The sequence below is a fragment of the Puma concolor genome, chromosome E2 (genome assembly GCF_028749965.1).
Source record: "Puma concolor isolate L17-30 chromosome E2, mPumCon1.1.hap2, whole genome shotgun sequence".
Classification (NCBI taxonomy): Eukaryota; Metazoa; Chordata; class Mammalia; order Carnivora; family Felidae; genus Puma; species Puma concolor.
This window is the reverse complement of record NC_141681.1, coordinates 56,120,499-56,141,633: the sequence shown is the minus strand read 5'-3', so window position 1 is coordinate 56,141,633 and position 21,135 is coordinate 56,120,499. Positions and strand designations below refer to the sequence as shown.

The following is a 21,135-nucleotide window of genomic DNA, read 5'->3' as shown; positions in this document are numbered from 1 at the left end:
AACTGCGGGGTAGAAAGATCAAGGGGAAGAGTGGGACAAGGCTTGCCCGATCATCAAGGGCCAGAACCTGGGGGATCTTGGAGGCCTTGACAAGGAACTGGATTCTGTCCCAATGGCAATAGGGAGCCACTGAAGGCTTTTGAGCCGGAGTAACCTGATCTGACACACTTATTTTTTTAACTTTATTTATTTTGAGAGAGAGCATGAACAGGGGAAAGGAGCAGAGAGGGAGAGAGAATCCCAAGCAGGCTCCATGCTGTCAGCACAGGGCCTGATGTAGGGCTCGATCCCATGAACTGTGAGATCATGACCCGAGCCAAAATCCAGCGCTGGACCCTTAACGGACTGAGCCACCCAGGCGCCCCTGATCTGACATACATTAAAATATTACTCTGGCTGCTATGTGGAAGACGGACTGCAGCGGGGCAAGGCCGAGTCGAGGCAGGGGGGCGAGTGGGGATGCTGCTGCAGTGATCCAGGGAAGAGATGATGGTGACTGGGACCACAGAGAGAGGGCAGCTGCACAAGATGTTTAGGAGTTAAAAAGGCTCAGGCATGAAAACGGGAGAGGAGGAGGAATTAAACTTAGGTTTCTGGGGGAGCAGCTGGGTGGACGGGGGCGTCTTTAGCAGGAAAGCCTCAGGGAGGCACGGGCTTTCAAGGAGACATCAAGGACTCTATTTGAGGGTGTCTTCTGCAGGCTGCAATGTCAGAGAGACTGCCAGAAATCCCGGGAAGGGTCTGGGCTTGCACCTAAAGCCCTCAGCACAGGCCCTTGCACTGTGACAACTCTACATACTCCTGTCATTAGGAGCCAATCCGCCTGAACGTATCTGGGGTACGCTGCCTCTCCTGCTACCTGCGACGGTACTGACCACCTTCAAAGATGGAAAGAATCTAGAGAGCGGAAAGACATTCTTTATTTTAGGGATGAAAACAGGACAAGGAAGTAAGAAAAAGATACCTTTGTTAGTTGCCCTTGAAGTACCATCGAAAAAATACCCTGGGGAAACAAGGAGGCATTTTGTGTTGGGGGGCAGGGTTGGGGATGAGATACTGGGGTCCTGGAAGCCTGAGTCCCTAAGGTGGATAAGGCCTGAACTCTTGGATCTGAGGGAGGAGGGGGCCGTGGACCTGGACTTACGGGTCTGAGGGAGGAGGGGCTGGAAGCCTAGATTCCTGGGTCTGAGGGAGAAGGGGCTGGAGGTCTGGACTCCCGGGTCTGAGGGAGGAGGTGGATGGTGGCCTGGACTCCTGGGTACGAGGGTGCCGGACACTCAGGTCTGAGGAAGGAGAGCGGATGCTGGCACTCCAGGGTCCCGGGGACTCACCACACCATAAGGGTCGCACTGGCTGATGCTACGGCTGCGAGGGTCGCGAGCAGGCACTGGTTGCCCGGCGTCAGAGCCTCGGGCCTGGCCAGCAGCTCGCCCAGGCTTGGCCTCCATGGTTCCAACGTCTCCGTCTCCTTCGGCGCCCAGCGCAGCACTTTCCGAAAGGAGACCTGGAGCTCGATCTCCCCACGCGGGGGCGCACTGGTCACTGCGGGGGCGAGCACGTCAGCCGGGCGTGCTCCCGACGCCCCGCGCAGCCCCGCCCCCTCGCGCAGCCCCGCGCGCACCGTTAAGAAAAAAGTAGAGCCGCGCCACTGGGCGCTGGTCGTGCAGGATGGAGCAAGAGAAGGTCCCGCTGTGCGTGGGCTGCACCGGCCGGATCCGCGCCAGGTATCCTTGGGCCCGCGGGATGTCTCGGAAGTGGGACTGGTCCTGCGTCCGGAGCTAAGGGACGCTCGGGCTGAAGCGGTGGGAGGAGCGGAGCCCTGCCCTAACTTGGGTCAGGTTCCCCCTGCAAGCGTCTCGCCAAACCAGAACGTTCGAGTCCCGACCCGGAACTAGACCACGCCTTCTCGAGCCTTGGCCCCACCCCTCATCCCTTATTAGCGGTCCTCCCCCCCCCCCTCCTCCACGCATAACCCCGCCTCCTGGGCGCCGTACTCACTCTCCGGCCCTAAATCCTTCCTTACACGTAAGCCACCCTCCTGAACCTTGACTCCACTTTTAAATCCTGGGACCGTCCCCTTGCACGAAACGTGAATCTAGACCGAGCTCCCTCGAGTCCCACCCCCCTGAGTCCTGACCCCCCCCCCCCCATCCTCTAGAGAAGCATAACCCGCCTCCTAAACCCTTCGCGTTGGCCCCGCTCCGACTCACACCTCCTCCTGCGAACTTCCAGGAATAGGTGATTTCCTCCTTAGGCAGTTGGAAGTTCACAGTGCAGGAGAACTTAGCCTGCTGACCCCGAGTCACCGTCAAGTCCTGAACTGAAGACATGTCCGCGTCACCACCCGGGCCCGCCCCCGTGCGGCCGCTTCCCTTCCCGGCTCAGCTCTAGTTTCTCCAGTTCGTACCGTTTCTTCTCCTTCCAGGCCCCGCCTCTCACCTGGGCAGTCCAGCGGGAAGTTGCAGGCCTTGGAGTAGCACCCGTAGCAGAGGAAACGCCGGGCGACATCCTGGAACCCTGTGGGACCGAAGCGTGCACCTGGGCTCCGTCTGCGTTCCCAGCCAGGGTCCCTTTGGCCAACTTAAGGTCTGTTAAGCCTCCGGGCTCTATCGGCCAGACAGGCCCTGGGCGCCGCCTTCCCTGCGCTCCCTGGCTGACTCGCCACACTCTCCGGCCTCTAGGACTCCTATTGGCTTGTTTTTGCTTACAGGCCCGCCTTATATGAGGTTTGTGAGCAATACCTGGTTTTATTACTTTTCTCCAGGGCTCTTATTGGCCTCCTTCGGACCCGACGCCCACCCAGGTTTCGATCCCGACCACCTCCCTGCCCCCTCAATTCTGAGCTTTGAATGAGGTGCTTACCGCAGGGAGGGACGCAGGCCTGGGCTGTGGAGAGAGAGACATAACTACCTTGGAGGGCCTGGAAGTGCCTATCTGGAGCTCCCATAGGGGATGTTACTGGGCCAGATGCTTTCCTCCTACGGGGCGGGGCCAGGCCTGCCGCGGCCCACCTAGGGGGCGGAGCCAGGCCTGCCGCGGGCGATCCAGGGGCGAGGCCTGATCTGCCACCGCCCACCTAGGGGGCGGGGCCAGGCCTGCTGCATTCCAGTAACATCAGGCCCAGGCATGCTGTTTCTAAGGGCGCTGGGCGGACCCCAGTGTGTTCCACTGAGGGAGCGGGGCTAGACCCCGGGCGATTGTTTTAGGGACAGGGCCTAACTAGCGGGCTCAGAGTAGAGGTGTTGGCTAGGCTAGAATTCCCCCACTGAGGGGGTCCACTTGGAAAGGAAATGTCAGAGTGCGCCGACAGATCCAGGGAGAGGCCCAGGCCAATCTGGGACGGAACCATCCCAAGAAGGGGTCCTAGCTGGAGAGGAAACCTTCCACCGAAGCGGGGACCACATCCAGAGTGGTCCTGGCAGGGGGAGAGGCTGTGTCAGGAGTGACCCACCGAGGGCAGCGGCTCAGAGGGACTGGGCAGAAGGGAGAGGATGGCTGGCTCAGGAATTTTCTAATCGTGTGTGTCGCGCCTAAGGGAAGGAACTGGAGCCTCTTTTACCTCCTTTAAGCTTCATAATGACCTTCCGCATTTTCTCGGCAGCATCAGGGAAAGCAACGTTAAAGGAGCCTGGGGAATGGAGGGGGGCCTTGTAGAAAAGACCCTTCCTTTCCTCAGCCCCTCCCGTCCCTACGTGTCTAGTATATACTGCACCCCCTCTCCTCACCTCCTCCCACCCTGTCTATCTGGAAGCCTGACGACTCCCCAGATGTCCTTCCATCTGCCCCAGGACTATCTCTCCAATGGAACCCCTCTGCATCCTGTGTTGATCTTATTGAGGGGGAAAGGGAAGATAAAGATCAAATTCCTCACCAAGTCCTATTACCCCTACATGGTCTGGCTACTTTCCTCTGGCTCTCTATTCCATCGTGCCCACCTATCATTTCCCCTAGTGTGAAAACAACCATATTCTCTAGCACCTCAGGGCCTTTGCACATGCTGGCTTCTGTTTCTAACACATCTTTCCCCCTACTCCTGCCCATCCTTCATCTCCGACCTCATGTCGTCTCCTGCGAGGTTTTCCCTGACCACAGATCTAATCCAGTTCCCTATTTTTGTCTCCCGAAGTGTTCCATTCATTCCATTTAGAGTTCTCAGTTTAGAATGATATGTATTTATATAATTTATTTTAAAAATTGTAATGTTTATTTTTGAGTTGGAGAGCACAAGCAGGGAAGGGGCAGAGAGGGAGACACAGAATCTGAAGCAGGCTCCAGGCTCCGAGCTGTCAGCACAGAGCCCGACGTGGGGCTCGAAATCACAAACCGCGAGACCATGACCTAAGCTGAAATCGGACACTTAACCGACTGAGCCACCCAGGTGCCCCCTTACATAATTTATATATACAGCAATCATGTAAGTGTGTACACTGTTAAGTTCGTAAACACATTGTTCTTCGTTCTTCAGTGCCGTATCCCCAGAACCCAGGGGAGGGCCCTGAGTCTTAGTAAGTATGTGTAGAATGAATTCCAGGATCCAGCTGGAATGGCGACCACAACCGGTGGCCTGTGGCTCCAGTCCATCTCTTGCATGTGTTATATTTGGACTGGAATTTATTTTTAAAAATTAACCAGTTGCCAGCATGTAAAATTTGGGAAAGTCACATAAAACGTTTGGCATTTCTTTTAAAACATTTGGAAGAGGTGCAACACAGAGGCTGTGTTTTTGTGAGGGGGCAAGTAACTACAGCTTAGGGGTGGCTACCTGCTCTACACAGGGCATGCACCTGACCCTCCTCTGTGGTCTCCAGTCTCTGTTCGTTCCTACCCCCCTTTTACGCTTTCTTTCTCCGTCCTTGTGGGTGTTGGCAGTTTTGACCCTTGCAGGGGCCTCCCAACTGTAAGGTTTTGTGGCTTTTCCCAAAGTGAACGGCTGGATGGTGGATTGGCGATTGGTGGAGATGGCTTTGGAAATTAGAAATGTGGCAGGTGTTATGGACTGAATTGTATGTAGTCTTCCCAAATTCGTATGCGGAAGTCCTAACCCCGAGTACCTCGGACTGTGACTGTACTTGGAGGTACAGCCTTGAAGAGGTCATTAAGTTAAAATTATGTCATCAGGGTGGACCCTGATCCAGCATGACTGATGGCATTGTAAGAGGAGGAAAGCTAGACACAGACACACAAAGGGAAGAGCGTGTGAAGACACAGCAAAAGAGAAGATGGTCATCTACAAGCCAAAGAGAGAGGCCTCAGAAGGACCCAGCCCTGCTCACCCTGATGCCTTGATCTTGGACTTCTAGCCTCCAGAATTGTGAACAAATACCTTTCGGTTGTTTAAGCAACTCAGTTTACGGCACTTTGTTATAGCAACTGCAGCAAGCTAACACACAGGGATTGCTAGTTGCCTCCAAATATCTCTTTAGTAACATCACACTGCATTTCAGCTGGGAAAGCACCCCCGGCCCCGCCAACCACCCAGCTAAAAGGCTAGATTTCTCAACAGCCCTTGCAGCTTGTAGCTGCAGTCACGTGACCCAGTTGTGGTCATATAACCAAGTTCATAGGACATAGTCTTAAAAGAGACATAGCACATTTTATCAATCCTTCCCCTTTCTCCATTTTGCTGCCTGAAGCTTGGATGGATGGCCGGAGCTCTAGCAGTCATGCAGAACCACGAAGATAAGGGCTCCATCCTAGGATGGTAAAGCAGGCAGCCGGAAGGGGTTTGGGTCCCCAAGAAGATGAAATGGTGCTGCCGTACTGAAGTGCCTACCTCAAGACTTCTTTTACACGGGAGAAATAAACTTCTAGCTTGCTTAAGCCGTTGCACATTCCTCTGTGACTTTTTTTTTTTTTAAGTAGGCTTCATGCCCAGCGCAGAGCCCAGCGCGGGGCTTGAACTCACAATCCTGAGATCGAGACCTCAGCTGAAGTCAAGAGTCAGACGCTTAACCAACCCAGCCACCCAGGGGCCCTGTTCCTCTGTGATTTAAGACATATAAAAATGGAAAATATTGGCAAGTGTGGCTGATATGGTGATCTTTGGGTATAAATTGGAGAGGGGGGCACTGAAGCCAGGAAGTGGGTTCAGAATGAGGGGTCAAGGACTTAGGTGTCTCTCCTTGGTCACAGGGCAGATGTGTGGTCTGGAGACGGCAGGATGATCAGGAGGATGTGGTCAGAGTGGGGTGCTCAAATGAGAGGCCAGGATGTTGGAGTCGTCATCCAAGGAATATCTTTGGGCCAAACCAAGTGACTCACAGGGAGGATGAGTGTGGGATATACCAAGTGAGCCATGCCCAGGGTATGTGTGCGTGCTGTATCGATCGAGTAAATCATGGGAATAAAACAGGGATAGAGTGAAATGTCCAGAGGCAGAGGGGTGGAGGTCGTCTCAAGTGAGCCACAAGGGGGCGTGGGTAGATGTTGTAAAGTCTACCCAAAAAAGGTGCATGTAAAAAAAAAAAGTGCGTATCCGTAGGAACTTCAGCTGTTTCAGACCATCCGGGTTTGAGTCCCAGCTCATCCATCTGTTATGGGTGTTGGGAGTTTTGACCCTTGCAAGGGCCTCCAAACTGTAAGGTTTTGTGGCTTTTCCCAAAGTAACGGCTGAATGGTGGATTGGCGATTGGTGGAGATGGCTTTGGAAATTAGAAATGTCACAGCTGAGACATCCATTTCCAGCCCTCTTCCTTATGTGACCTTGGCCAAATATTTAGCTTTCCTGATCCCCAGTTTGCAAGACGGGGACAATATCAGCGCCTGCCTCTCAGGGCTGGGGCGAGATTTAATGCCGTACAATATAAAGGGCGTCCCCATGCCAAACGATGTGCCGTTTAATGGCCGCGTGACAGAATGTCTGTAAGCGCTTCGGATTGCACACGGCGAGTGTTACGGACGGGTCAGCTGCTCGTATCGACCACCTCCAGGTTTGAGATGGGGAAACGGAGGCACAGAGAAGTTAGGAAGGTGGCCCGAGGTCACACAGCTAGACTTCAACCCAGGTGGTTGAGCTCCATGACCTGTGGCATACCTCCCTTCTCTACACCATGCCATCCACTCCCTGGTTTTTATATGCAAACAGGATCACCTGCCACCACGGAGAGCCTCTCGGACTCAGCATGTCCATCTCTTGGGTCCTCCATCCCGGAGACCTGGAGCTGCCCTTTCCATCCCCCTCACCCTGCACACACCCAATCCAGCATCTCCTGGGTCCGTCCAGGACAGAAAGTCTAGCCGGGCCCCAGCTTCCCCATCTAGAAAATGGGGCCACAAAACCCCACCTCACAGGGCCGGTATGGAGATGTCCTTGAGGAGGATAATTAACATGTGTAACCGCAGACACGGCCCCTCCCATGTATGGGGCACGTTTGGCACGGTCACATCCTTGACCTTCCTAATCTTCCACGCTCAGGCCCAACCCTCGTCTTGGCCCACCTGGCCCACTACAGCTGGTCCAAACACCGCTGACCTTCTCAGTGGTTGCCCTGCTTTTGCCCTTGGCCTACATGGCCTCAGTCAGATACCATCTCTTTCTTTCTCCCTGAAATCCTCCAGTGTGGCTCCCGCCTCGAGAGCAAAAACTGAAGTCAGTTCAAGGGCCCACAAGAACGGTTCTCAAAGTGTGTTCCTGGAGCATCACCTGGGAACTTGTTGGAAATGTGCGCTTCCTGGCCCTGCCTCAGACCTACTGGTCCGAAATGGAGGTGGGACCCAGGTGTCTGCATTTTAACCGGCTCCCGGGTGATTCTGACATCCACGGGAGCTTGACAACCACTGGCCTACGAGGTCCTACAGGATGTGGTTCTTCGAAGCCTCTGATTTCATCTCTCGCTTTTTCCCTCCGCTCCAGCCCCTTGTGCTGGCTCTTCCCCCAGACTACCTGCATGGCTCTGTCACCTCATGCACATCTTTGCTCAGCCGCATCTTCTAATTTGCAACTCCCCTGACCAACCTACGTGACATAATCACCCCACGGGGCGCCTGGGGGGCTCAGTCGGTTGGGTATCTGACTTTGGTTCAGGTCATGATCTCGCGGTTCGTGAGTTCGAGCCCTGTGTCAGGCTCTGCGCTGACAGCTCGGAGCCTGGAGCCTGCTTCAGACTCTGTGTCTCTCCCTCTCTCTGCCCCTCCCCTGGTCGTGCTATGTCTCTCTCTCCCTCCAAAATAAATACAAACATTAACATTTTTTTAAAATAATCATCTCATGGGGCACCCTGTTCCCTTTCTGTCCTCTGTTCCCCTCCATATCCTGGATTACCAACTGACACACTATAGTATTTCACTGATTACATTTATTGTCTGTGCCTCCCACCGCCCCCAATACAAGCAACCTGAGGGCTAGTGGTTTGGAGTTCTGGTCACAGCTATGTCCTCAGTGTTGTTTCCGGCACATTCAATAGAAACTTGTCGCTTATGTTGCCCCAGCTTCTCCCGGCCTCTGGTCTGTCCCCCACACAACCCCAGAGGATCTTGCTATGCCCAGAGCTGAGCCTGCCCTTTCCCCACTCATAGCCCTGCTCCTTCAGGACAGTCTCCAGTCTCCCTGACCTTGCAGCTAAACCCTGGACGCATGTGTCTAGCTGCCTCCTGGATGTCTCCTGCGTCCCTCACGGTCACTACATCCTAGCCCAGCTCACCACCTACTCCCACTCCTGCTCTTTTGCCCGGACTCCCCGTCTCCAGGGATGACTCAGCCCCCACCCTCGCATGGGGACCCCGGGTGCTGTCCGTTATCTTGCAACTCCCCGAACGGCCCATCAGACCCACCCCCTGTCCCTCTTGCTCTGGACTCTCATCTGCGCCCGTGTCCTCTCCTGCACCGTCACAGCCCATCCCCGCCTCGGGCCTCCCAGCCTCCACTGTCTCCCCACTCCAGTCTGTCCCACACACAGCTCTAGGGGGAGATCTTTTACGTGCAGAACGGGACTCGTTCCTGCTCTTTTCAGAAACTTCTGTGAGGAGGTGGTCTACGTGGGGAGAAAAGGTGTTTTCTGGAGTCCTGAGCCCCTCCCCCCACCCCAGCTCTGAGTTGCCCAGGCCTCTCTTTGGGCTTTGGGGGTCTGTAGCTGAAGTCTTATCCACGCTCACCCCCTCCCCAGATACCCCCTGGGTGGACAGGAACCTCCCCATCTTTCAGGGTCGTTGTCAGAAAGCTTGGTGGGCAAGAGCAAAAAACAAAAGGCCTAACTGCAGATGTAGAAATAAACCCTGAGCCCTGGACCCCCAGCTGGCCAGTTCACGCTGCAAACAGCACTCAGGCCTCCCTCCTCCCTCCCACCCTCAAGGTCTGTCTGGTCGGGAGGCTTCTCCCGCTCACCACGCTGCACAGCCGTCAGGGAAGCAAAGCAATTGTCCCATCTTACAGGTGGGTGAGCTGAGACCCTGAGGGAGGCAGCAACACATCCAGAACCTCACAGCCAGGAAGAGGGGGAGCCACACAGCCAGGTGGCTCTGCCTGCTCCCGACTGGGCTTCAGACTCGAGGTCATTTCTGCACTATTCTTTGACCTCCCTGCCAGCATCCGGCCGTCCCTTCTTCCCGACAGATAATCAGGCTCCCTCAGCCTATGGCACCGCCTCAGCATCTGCCACATTTGCCCCCCACGCCCCGCCCCGCACACACACATCTACCTCTTGGGGGCTTCCAACCCACATCCGCCAGACCATCCCCACCCCACTCACCCTGGGCGGCAGCTATCTCCTGGAGAGAGTGGGTCATCTGGGTGAAGGCGTCATGCAGATGGCTTCTGTCGTCGTAGTCTGGGAGTAAGGGCGGAGGGCAGAGGCTGGGAAAAGCAGTCCCCTCAACACCACGTCCGAAGTGTGGAGATTCTCTGTCTCTCTAAGATACCTTCTGTCTCTGAGTCTCTGTCCACCCCCCCCCCCCACTGCTATCCTGCCCTCTCTGAGTCTGTCCCCTATCTCTGAATCTATCCCCCCATCTCTCTCCTCCCTTGAGTCTGTCCCCCGTCTCTGTTCCCCCCCGTCTATCCCCCCATCTCTATCCTCTCCTGAGTCTGTCCTCCATGTCTATACTATCCCCTTCTGAGTCTGTCCCCCCCAAATGTCTGTCCTCCCCTGAGTCTGTCCCTCACTCTTCATCCTGCTCTAAGTCTGCCCCCACCATCCCCTCTCTGTGTGAATCCCAATGGTTCTCAAGGCACTCGGGGCCCTCCCTGCACATACCCCCCAGGACCCCGGAGGAGAGTGGCAGGTCTCCTCACTGATTTCAATGTCGGCGAGGTCCGCAAAGGCGCTGCTGAATGCCTCCTGACACTTCTCCAGCTCGGGGCCCTGTATACCAGCAAAGATCTGGCAGATGCGGGTGCGTTCCTTATAGGATGTGAAGCAGATCAGACAGGCCCAGGCGGGGGCCCTGAAGACCGTGAGGGCCACCAGGGCACACGGGACAGCGCTGTCTTGGGCCAGCAGGGCCATAGCGGAGGGTCTAGGCCCGGGGAGAAGCTGGTGACCTTTGTGAGGTCACCATGGTGGGGGGGGAGGGGCACGTGGTCTAGGGTCAGAGGTCGGATTTCTGTGGCTGGCCAAACGTCAAGCTCTGGGTTTTCCAGGAGAAAGGGTGTGAGCGGCCAGGGGTCAGGTGGGCAATCCCCAGGCTTGTGGTTGGTCCGGACGCCAGGCTCCCAAGAACCTCACCTGTGACCCTGGATGTCCTCACAGGTTAAAGGGTCTCAGGGACCCAGAGGCCGGCAGTGTGGCGTGGGGTGGCCTGACAGGCGCTGGCGTGGGGTGGGGGTGTGGGGTCAGAGTGGAGATGGCACAGAGATACTGTGAGATCCCGAGAGACAGGAGCTGAGACATGGAGGGATGCCAGAAAACACAGTAAGAGAGAGATGAAGACAGAGTCTGAGAGGCCGCTGTGCAGACACACAGAAGACTCCAGAGACACAGTGGAGATGGAGAGACAGCCCAGCTCCTCCACCCAGGGTCCCCCCGGCATGGGGCAGCGGTCCGGGGCTGGGGTCCCCGCCGGGCGTCCCGTGCAGGGCGCAGCCTGGGGAAAGCTAGGAGGCCGTATAGTGATCTCCGTGGGTGTCCTCCTCAACTATACAACCTCCTACCTCAGCCCGGGGGGCGCGGCAGGTGGACAGACAGACGGATGGACGGACAGATGGGGGCCAGGAGGACCAGGGAGGGCGGGGAGGGCCGGGAAGACCCCAGCCGCGATGGTGAGCCCCCGACACGGACCCACAGACTCGAGCTTGTGTGCGGCGAAGGCCCCGCAAGGTCGGTTCTACGGGTGGGTGCCAGGACCCAGGAATCCGGGCCCCCGGCCCCCTCCTCCCCCAGGAACCCAGGAATCAGTCCCTTGGCCCCTTCCTCAGCAGGGACCCAGGAGTTCAGGCCCCTAGTCCCTTCCTCCTCAAAGGGCCCTGGAATCCAGGCCCTCCCAGCCACCTCCTCCCTCAGACCCGGGAGTCCAGCCAGGCCTGCCTCCCTGGGGAAGACATGGCCTGGCTTCCCGGATGCAGAGTCAGAGGGAGCCTCACCTGTTTTGGAGTTGGGCCCCTTGGGCAAGCAGCTCCCTACCTACCTGTCAGATTCTGGAATCCAGGACTAGGGCGGAGGCGGGGATATGAAACCTTCGAACATCTCTGGATATTTTTCCCCTCTCTCATGTCTTCTTTTGGCCTCCCATCGTTTATAATGATGACAGCTGTGATCCCTGAGCGCTAACGCTGCCCCAGGCCTAGTAAGGTGCTGTCGGCTCCCCCCCATTGGGCAGGTGAGAAGGCCGCCTCGCACTGCCCCACGAGGGGGGAGGCTGGGCCAGAGCAAGTGGGAGGGGCCGGGCCTGGTAGGCTCCGGGGCGGGCACCCAGCCTCCCCACCCGAGGGCTAACCTTTAGCCCGTCTGTGCACCTGCAGGCAGCAGGTCGGTCCCTCCGTCCAGTTCTGTCTGTCCCTCGCTCTAGCTCCATCTTTCTGGCAGTCTCCTCCTGCTGTCTGTTCCTGCTGCGCCTGGTGTCCGTGTCAGCTCCCAGCTCACCTGGTCTCTACCTCCTCCTGCGTCTGTTTCTCCCGGCTCCGCATTGCTCATTCCCCGCTCTCGGCCTTCTCTCTCGGCCTCGCTCAGTCTGTTTCTCCCCTCCTTGGTTCCGGCACTCTCCCTCGCAGATGGCCTCTCCCTCTCTTCTCCTTCCTTATTCTTTCTCTTTCCCTTCTGTCTTTCTTCCTCCCTTGTCCTCCTCCCTCCCTCTCTCTTTGTCTCTCATGCTCTCAGTCTCTTTCTTCCTCAATGTCTCTGTCTCTGGCCGTCTCCCTTCTCCTCTCCCTTTCTCTCCATCTCTGTCTCCCTCTGTCTCTTTCCTCCCTTCCTTCCCACCCCCTTCTTTCTCCCTCCCTTCTCCTTCGCCCCCTCTCTGCCTCTCTCTTCGCCTCTCTCTCTCTCTCTCTCTGTCTTTCTCCTTCCCTCTCTCCCTCCCCCTCACAGCTCAGAGCCAGGTCTGGAGCTGGGGGTGGGGTGGGGGTGGCTGGAGAAGGGGCCCAGGGCTGGGGTAGCGACCTGCTGAGGAGGGGGAGGAGAGGCGGGAAGGGGGCGGAGGAGGAAAGGAGGAGATGGGGGGCCAGAGTCGGTCCGGCTCTCATCCCCCTTCCCTCCTTCCCAACCTCCCAGACCCTCAGGCGGGGGCGAGAGTCAGGCCAAGGTGGGGAGGAAGGGGAAGGGAGGAGGCTGCCCCCGCCCCCCCACAACCTGGCCCAGAGCCCAGGCCGGGTTCCCAGCATGCCCCGGGGCTGCCTGGGGCCTGAGGAGGGGGTGAGAGGGGAGCTGAGAATCTTAAAGATTTGCAGGACCCGAGCATCTCCCCACTCCCCCCCAAAATTTCTCCTTGGGGAAACTGAGACGCAGAGAAAACCGTCAGGACTTGTTCAAGGTCACCGGACACGGCGCTGATGGAGACACGAACTCCCTGGGCCCATAGGCCCGATTTGGGGAGGGGGTTGGCGCTGGACTTCCCTCAGGTCTGGGTCCCCCTCCCCCTCTCTGCAGACCCTGGGGAGCCCCCAAGGGTCAGAGAGCAGACCCAAACAGTCTGGCACCATGGCAACCGGCTGGCCCCGCCCCCTTAACCCCCAGAGGGCTGGGATCCAGCTGGGGCTTAAAGAGGAGGTGGGGACGCCTGGGTTCGGGGGAGGAAGGGGCAAGGGGCCCGGACTCCGCCGTTTTGTGAAGGGTGGGGGCTGGGCTGTGGATTCCCAGGTCTGAGGGAAAAAGAGGCCCGAGGCCCAGTCTCTCTCGGGTCCTGGGGTAAAGAGGGCTAGGGTTCGGATTCTGGGGGAGGGGGCTGGGTTGCGGACTCCCAGGTCTGAAGGAGGAGGGGGCTGAGGCCTGGAATCCCAGGTCCCCGAGGGAGCCTGGATGCTGGGCCTCTCCTCCGCCAGACATCCCCTGCCCCCGCCGCTGACCCTGGCCTGTCTGGCAGCCCAGACAACCTCCCCCCCCCCCTCCTCCGCCCCCACCTCGCACGGCTCACCCTTGACCCCTCAAAGCCCCGCAGCCCCTTCCCTGCCCCTCCCCCTCCCCTCCAGCCAGACGTTAACCCTTCCGCTGCCAGAGGCACCTCCAAAGCTAACCTCTCTCCCTCCACCTCCCCTGAGGGCTCGGGCGGGCATCTTGCCCCAGTGTCCTCCAGCCTCCGCGTCCAGCTACCCCGGCCCCAGCTCCCTCCTCCTCTGGAATCCGGGAGGCGTTCCCCGCCCTCTCCTCCTCCGGACCCCGGAATCCAGGCCCCCAGCCCCCTCCTCCGAGGATTCAGGAGTCTGGGTCCCCAGCCCCCTCCTCCTCCAAGAACCCAGAAACCCAGGCCGCCGCGGCCTCCTCCCCCTGGGACCCCGGGTCCGGGCCCCAGCGCCCTACCCCCGCCCCCCGCCGCCCCACCCCCCGCCCGCTTTCCGCAGACTCACGGCTCCGCCGCTCCCGCGTCGGAGGGCAGGGGCTCCCCGGCCAGCCCCCAGGCCGCGCCGCGCCGGGCCCGCCGCCGCCGCCGCCGCCGCCCGCTCTCCATCCTCTCCCCGCCTCCGCCGCCCGACGGCCTCTCCCCTTCCTCCCGGCGGCCCCGCCATCCTCCTTCCCTCCTCCCGACTCCCTCCGGTCCGCGTCTCCGCCCGGGACCCCGCGGGCCGGCCCCCTCCCCGGGCGCCCCCGCCCCGGCCCCTCCCCGCCGCCGGCCGGGCCCGGCCTGCCTCCCCCGGCCCCGGAGCTGGCCCCGGTCCAGGGGAAAAAATTCCATCCAGCCCCGGGGAGGAGGCGCGGGCGGGGGAGGGAGCGCGCGGGGAGGCCGGCCGGGAGCGTGACGCAGGGCGGAGGGAAGGGACAAAAGGGGCCGGGGCGGCGGGGCGCCGCGCTCCACTTCTCCCTCCCTCCGCCTCCTGCGGCCGGCCCGGCTCTCCCCTCTCCGCTTTCTCCCGCGCCCTCCACCTCTGCGCCCTCGCCTTGTCGCCGCGGTCGCCGCCTCCTGCGCGGTGCATTCTCCTCCCGGTCTCTCCGTCTCTGTGTCTCTCCTCTTCCTTCCCACCCCCCCCCCCCGCCCCAGCGGGGTCTGCTCCCCTCCTCGCTCTCCCCCCTTCCTGCCCTCCCAGCCTCCTTCCCCTCCCTCCGCTTCGCCACCCCCCGCCCCCCGCGCTGGGGCCCCAAAGGTGAATCAGACCCATAGCTGCCCTTGCAGACGGAGCTCACAGTCTGATGGAGGAGACAGCCCCAGACGCAGACAGTTCCAGTGCAGGGCGACCGGGGTATGACAGAGCCAGAGGCCCGCGGCTGTGCGAGCCCAGGGGAGGAAGGAGCCCTTTCGGCTGGAGACAGCCGAAGGGACCTCCGAGAACCGGGAGAAGTTAGATCTGGATGGCCGAGAGGGGGGCTGGCCGCAGCAAGGACGTTCGTGGCGGAGGCTCTAAGGCAGGGAACCGGGGGCGATTCCGGGAGGACCGCAGAGCAGTCGAGTCCGCCTGGAGCCTTAGAGGACAGGAGCCGAGGAGCTCCGAAGATGCGGCTGAGGCGGTGGGCGGGGCCAGGCTCGAGAGCGTTTTGAAGGCCAGGCTGGGAACTTTCTCCTGGGGGTGACCGGGAGCCGGGGAGGGTGGTAGTCAGGTCTGGACGTCAGAGAGACCCCTCTGGGGCCCTGTGGGGGATGGGTGGAGGGGGCGGGTGCCCGGGCTGGGGCTGGGACCCTGCGGACAGAAAGGAGAGGGTGGGGCAGGGAATGTGTGCCGGCAGGAGGGACTGGGCACTGACCGACTGTGGGCGTGATGGGGAGGGGAAGACGTGAAGAAGATACAGCCGCCAGGAGTCTGGCCCAGGAACTGAGGGGACAGAAGTTGTTCCCAAATGGGAACCAGGAGGAAGAGGGAACTGGGGAGGATAGGTGCTATGCGCAGCTCGGAGCTTTGTGGGCGTTTGGGTCAGGGGACGTTTAGGGAACACATTCAGGCAGCGGTGGGTATGTGATTCTAGGGCTCCAACAGTGAAAAATGCGTTTGCCTTCCACCCTGCCCCCCAGACACCCAGTACTTGCTGGAGATAGCTTAGGCTTACCAATTTCTTGTGTATCTTTTCAGCCGAATTCTATATATCTATGCACATATATTATGCCACCCCTTTCTCTTTTTTTTTGTCCCCAGCTGGGATCACATTGTCCTACACTTTGCTTTTTTAACACTGCGTCTTGAAGAGCCTCCCCTATCCATGCTTATAGACCCAACTTCTCCGTTTTAGGGGCTATATAGTATTCCATTGCATACATTATCCATACTTAACTCAGGCAATTGGGAGATTTGTTTTCTTGCATACAGAAACTAATGCTTATGCATATGCAAATTACTTCTTTTAAAAAATGTTTATCTATTTATTTTGAGAGAGAGAGAGCGCGCGCGCACACACACGAACTGGGGAGGAGCAGAGAGAGAGAATGCCAAGCAGGCTCCACACCATTGGCACATTGCCGGATTCCGTGCGAAGCTCAGGAACCCTGATACCATGACCCAAACCGAAATCAAGAGTTGGATGCCTAACGGACTGAGCCACCCAGGAGCCCCATTTGTTTTTTATTTTTATTTTTTACTGATTTCTTCCGATGCTCTTAAGCCTCTGAACTCAGATATTGGATACTGACCTCAAAGTCTTTTAAATTTTGTTTTTAATTACTAACGATAGGAATAATGGTAATGACAACACATACCCTTTGCTGAGTGTCTAGTTTGGGGTGGGACCTGGGCTTGGTATTTGTTATAAATCAGATCATCCAGTCATCACAGCAGTCTTACTATTTTTAAAATATTTTTAAAATTACTTTATTTTATTTAATATTAATATTTTAGATTTAAATTTTATTTAAATTTAAATATAATTAAAATTAAATTTATTAATATTTTAAATTTAAAATTAACATTTTATTTAATATTTTTTAATATATTTAAAAAATTTTTTTAATGTTTATTTATTTTTGAGACAGAGAGAGACAGAGCATGAACGGGGGAGGGGCAGAGAGAGAGGGAGACACAGAATCGGAAGCAGGCTCCAGGCTCTGAGCCATCAGCCCAGAGCCTGACGCAGGGCTCAAACTCACGAACCGTGAGATCGTGACCTGAGCTGAAGTCGGACGCTCAACCGACTGAGCCACCCAGGCGCCCCTAAATATTTTTGATTTAGAGGGAGAGCGTGGAGGGCGGGGGGAGGAGGGACAGAGAGCAGGAGAGAGAAAATCCCAAGCAGGCTCCAGGCTGTCAGCACAGAGCCCTATGTGGGGATTGATCTCATCGTGACCTAAGCTGAAACCAAGAGTTGGATGCTCAACCAGCTGAGCCACCCAGGCGCCCCTCAGAGCAGTCTTACTATTGGAATTGTTTTATCTCTGTGTAAGGATGAGGGAACTGAAGTTCTGAACAGGGAGTTAGCCAACCTCCAAAGTGAATGGCAATGGCAGGACTTGAACCCTGGTCTCTGTGGCTCCACGGTCCATGCCTCTCCTTTGGAGGTGAGCTGCCTCTGCAAAAATATGCAGTTTACTTGGGATTAGTATTTGGCTCCTGTCATGCACACGAATTCACATGGGAGAAAAAGGACATTCTGTCAGGCCCTACACCTTGATTTGGTATCCAGAATTACCGTCACTCTACATTTACCCCAGATGCCCTATAGTCTGGACAGGACAGTAACTGCACCACCCTGCTGTCTCCTTTTCCTGGCTCTGATCCTGTCATGTTGTGATTCTCGGTGTCTGGGTCTGGCTCTGGGAATTCACTGAGGGCACCATCTAGGCCTGAGTCATCTCTGTGTCCTCACTATCACCCAGCATAGGGTGTGGCTCATAGCAGGGGCCCAGGAAAGGGTTTGCTAACGAAATGGAGGGATAGATGAATAACAAACAGCTTTATGGGTTGGGTTGCCTTGGGACTTGCTTAAGCCTCTGGGGTAAAAGAACATACATAATTCCCGTTAGTTCCTAAAACATAAGGCCTACATTCTCATTGGTTAGTGAGTCACAGGACCAACTGTTTCCATCATTCTCATATAGAGTTTTCGACTCCCTTGGCACCTAAGACTCAGCTGACCCGTTCCCACTAATCGCTGAGACTCAGGACCCACCATTCCAACCAATCCCTGACAGTCATGACCCACCCTTCCCATCAGCCCCTGGGACTCTGGACCCACCCTTCCCATCAGCTCCTGGGACTCAGGACCCACCTTCCCATCAGCCCCTGAGACTCTGGATCTACCTTTCCCATCAACCCTGGAGACACCAAGGCCACCATTTTCATCAGACATTGGCATACAAATACTGTTGTTCTTTTCAGTCCCTGAGACCCAACATCTATAATTCCTATACCCCTAGGATACAGGGCCCACCATTCCCACCAACTCCTGAGATACAAGTTCTGCCATAATTATTATCCCCTGGAACAGTGTGCCAATGGAAAATAGAACCATCCCACCCATCACAAATACATCCCCACGATCCCAGAACAGGAACTATTAGCCATGAAGACACCTGTCTTGAAGTAGGTCTGAGTCAATAATTCACTGATTAATACTGTAGAAAAGAAGGCACCAGGTCATGAAGAACATCAAAGTAGCAGAGAATCCTTCCATATGAGGGATCAAACCCAAACCCGAGATAATCCTACAGTACCGCCAGAAAATCCTTCCACGTGGGGGTTAAACTCCAAACTCAAGATAATCCTACAGCACCACTTAATCCCCACAGGTGCGATAATCCTCAGGCTGGCGGAGCAACCAAAATACCAGATGATCCAAATGCAACACAAGCTCCTGTTGCACCATTAAGTTATCCCAGATGGGCACTTGCCCCTCGTAGGACTTGGGGACAGGGGCACCTTTTCTGTGTGTGTGTGTGTGTGTCTGTCTGTCTGTGTGGCAGGTGCAGAGAACACAAAGCTTTGTCCCTTTATTAACCCTTTCCTGGGCGGAGGGTAGGAAACATGGGAGGGATTTTGAAGGGAGAGTTTCTCCGCAGCCTGTTTCTTCCCCTTAGGGCCATGCCTTCTGTTCATCCAAACAGTGAAGGACCTCCAGCTACCCTGTTTTTTTGTTTTTTTTTTTTTTTTTGCATCTCTTCAAAAGGTAGGGAGGGTGGTTCTGAGGTTCAAGGAGACTGGCGTGGATGGGTGGTTTTCCATGCCCCTCAGCGGCCATCTACTTCCTCTTCCTCTGGTAATACAGCCTCTTTGGTGTACGAAATCCACCCATGTGACTCTACTGAGAATGTTCTGGGACTAATGCAACTTCCATTCCGCAAAACATGTGGTCTGGGCATTTGACCCAACACAGGCCAATCAGAACATTCATTTGTGTCCCCCCCGACCCTGAAACAGAACTGATTAGAATCCAAACTTTTACTTTTTAATCTTAAAAAAAATTTTTTTTAGAGGATTTTAAGACTCATAACCCTGAGATAGTTACATGCTCCACTGACTGAGGCAGCCAAGCGCCTCTTTACTTTTTTATTTTGACGCCTCGTTTTGTTATTTACTTTTTATTTATTTGGTCTTATAAAATATACAAGCATTAAAAAAATTTTTCTTTAGGGGCGCCTGGGTGGCGCAGTCGGTTAAACGTCCGACTTCAGCCGGGTCACGATCTCTCGGTCCGTGAGTTCGAGCCCCGCGTCGGGCTCTGGGCTGATGGCTCAGAGCCTGGAGCCTGTTTCCGATTCTGTGTCTCCCTCTCTCTCTGCCCCTCCCCCGTTCATTCTCTGTCTCTCTCTGTCCCAAAAATAAATAAACGTTGAAAAAAAATTTAAAAAAAAAAAAAAAATTTTTCTTTAACGTTATTTGTTTTTGGGAGAGAGAGAGAGAGAGCGCGCCTCGGGGAGGGGCACAGAGAGAGGGAGACACAGAATCTGAGGCAGGCTCCAGGCTCTGTGACCCAGGGCTTGAACCCACGAACTGCAACTGAGCCACCCAGGCACTCCAAGTATACAAGCATTTGTACACACATGTAGTGTTTTTGTTTTCCAAGAACAGAATTATATTGTATATAGCAAAGTGTTTAAGAGCACAGATTCTGAAGCCAGGCTGAATCCTGGCTCAACCATTTTCTTAGCTGTGTCTTTTTAGGCCTCAATTTTGGCATCAGTGAAATGGGTATGATAATTAATAATACCTACATCACAGGGTTGAGATATGAGGATTACAGGAGTTAATATGTATAAAGTGCTTAAGACAGTGTCTGGCTCCTAGTAAGCCACAGATAGGATTATCTGTTGTTATTATTCCCACAAAAAATAGAAAGCTAGCTCTTTAGTCTAATTTCTACATAAACATGCACAGCATTTTCTAGAAACAGGACAATTTATACTTATGGAAATATTGTTTACTACATTCTTCCTCCTCTCCCTCCTCTTTCTTTTTCCTTTGCTTGCTTTTTTTTTAAGGTCTTTTTTTTTTTTTTTTAATGTTTATTTATTTTTGAGAAAGAGAGCGAATGAGCACAAGTAGGGTAGGGGCAGAGAGAGGGAGAGGCTGAGGATCCGAAGCAGGCTCTGTGGCTCAGCGCAGAGCCGGATTTGGGGCTTGAATTCATGAACCGGGAGATCATGACCTGAGCCCAAGTCAGACCCTTAACCACCCGAGCCACCCAGGCGCCCCTAGCTTGTCTTTTCTCGACTCCTTCCTTCTTGTCCACACCCCAGGCACCTCTTCACCCTGAATTACATATGGTATCTGTCATGGGTTGAATTATGTGCCACCCACCCCTATGTTGAATTCTTAACTCCCAGTACCTGTGAATGTGACCTGATTTGGGGGTCTTTAAGATGTAATCAAATTAAGATGAGATCATACTAGAGTAGAGTGAGCCTTAAATCCAATGACTGGTATCTTTTTTTTTTTTTAATGTTTATTTATTTTTGAGAGAGAGACACAATGCGAGCAGGGAAGGGACAGAGCGTGAGGGAGACACAGAATCTGAAGTAGGCTCCAGGCTCTGAGCTGTCAGCACAGAGCCCGACGTGGGGCTTGAACTCACAAACCGTGAGATCATGACCTGAGCCGAAATCAAGGGTCAGATGCTCAACCAACTGAGCCACCCAGGCGCTCCTAAGATCATAATAGCCACTTTTAAATTTAAGCATCCTGGTGTAAGGGGAGTAAAAACCTTGTGTGTGCATTCAAAGTCAAAATTTTATCTGTCAGTTGAAGTGTGTGTATATGTGCGCGCGTTGAGTAATTACATAATTACAGGAGTAAGACGCTGAAATAATTAATGATGATTGCAGGCTGTAGGTTGGGTTTTCAGGAAAGGGACTCTGAAAAAGAAATTAGGGTTTAGGATATGAACTGGGGAGCGCTGTCAGGTTCAGCAGCGTAAAGGGGGGCAGGGAGAGGAAGAAGCTGAACTACGATACCTCATCCAGTCCCACAGGCAGCTAGAGCTGAATGCCCCCAGACACGTGTCTCAAGAGGCAAGAGGACCAAGTCTTTGTATTACACATTGACCTGGCATTGGATGTGGGCTGCCCCTAGGGAGGGGCTGTGACCGAGGGCAAGGGAGTGGGCAAGGCAGCCCTTTTCCTCTGAGGGCAGTCTCTGGGACGGGCACTCAGCTGCAAGACCTCAACACCCTCAGCAGTGTCCTGGAGGGGAAGTCTGTCCATTAT

The 21,135-nt window shown here is 55.5% G+C and overlaps 2 protein-coding genes and 1 long non-coding RNA gene across 10 annotated transcripts in view; 1 reads left to right on the top strand and 2 right to left on the bottom strand.

Moving 5' to 3' along the window:
* Window positions 1-21,135, bottom strand: part of LOC147573781 (uncharacterized) — an 80,585-nt gene that overhangs the window by 7,616 nt on the left and 51,834 nt on the right. The gene's annotated exons all lie outside the window — the stretch shown is intronic.
* On the bottom strand, window positions 169-13,478 carry SPACA6 (sperm acrosome associated 6). 8 transcript variants are annotated; one of them, XM_086688419.1, is made up of 9 exons: window positions 10,226-11,030; window positions 9,684-9,761; window positions 3,560-3,628; window positions 2,863-2,886; window positions 2,408-2,517; window positions 2,211-2,315; window positions 1,622-1,778; window positions 1,332-1,542; window positions 169-897 (listed from the first exon to the last, which is right to left on the bottom strand). In XM_086688419.1, coding segments are annotated over exons 1-9 (969 nt in total). In that variant the 5' UTR covers window positions 10,440-11,030; the 3' UTR covers window positions 169-896. The 8 variants fall into 8 exon arrangements, with proteins under 8 accessions (XP_086544545.1, XP_086544549.1, XP_086544541.1 ...); XM_086688423.1 differs by lacking the exons at window positions 169-897; window positions 10,226-11,030 and adding exons at window positions 899-1,003; window positions 12,012-13,478 and having other exon boundaries at window positions 9,684-9,787; XM_086688415.1 differs by lacking the exon at window positions 169-897 and adding an exon at window positions 899-1,003 and having other exon boundaries at window positions 10,226-11,022.
* On the top strand, window positions 10,873-11,699 carry LOC147573784 (uncharacterized; the record flags this gene model as incomplete). The annotated part of the gene is given in 2 exon segments (XM_086690865.1): window positions 10,873-11,539; window positions 11,542-11,699. Coding segments are annotated over 2 exon segments (825 nt in total), but the record flags the coding sequence as incomplete, so codon positions are not given.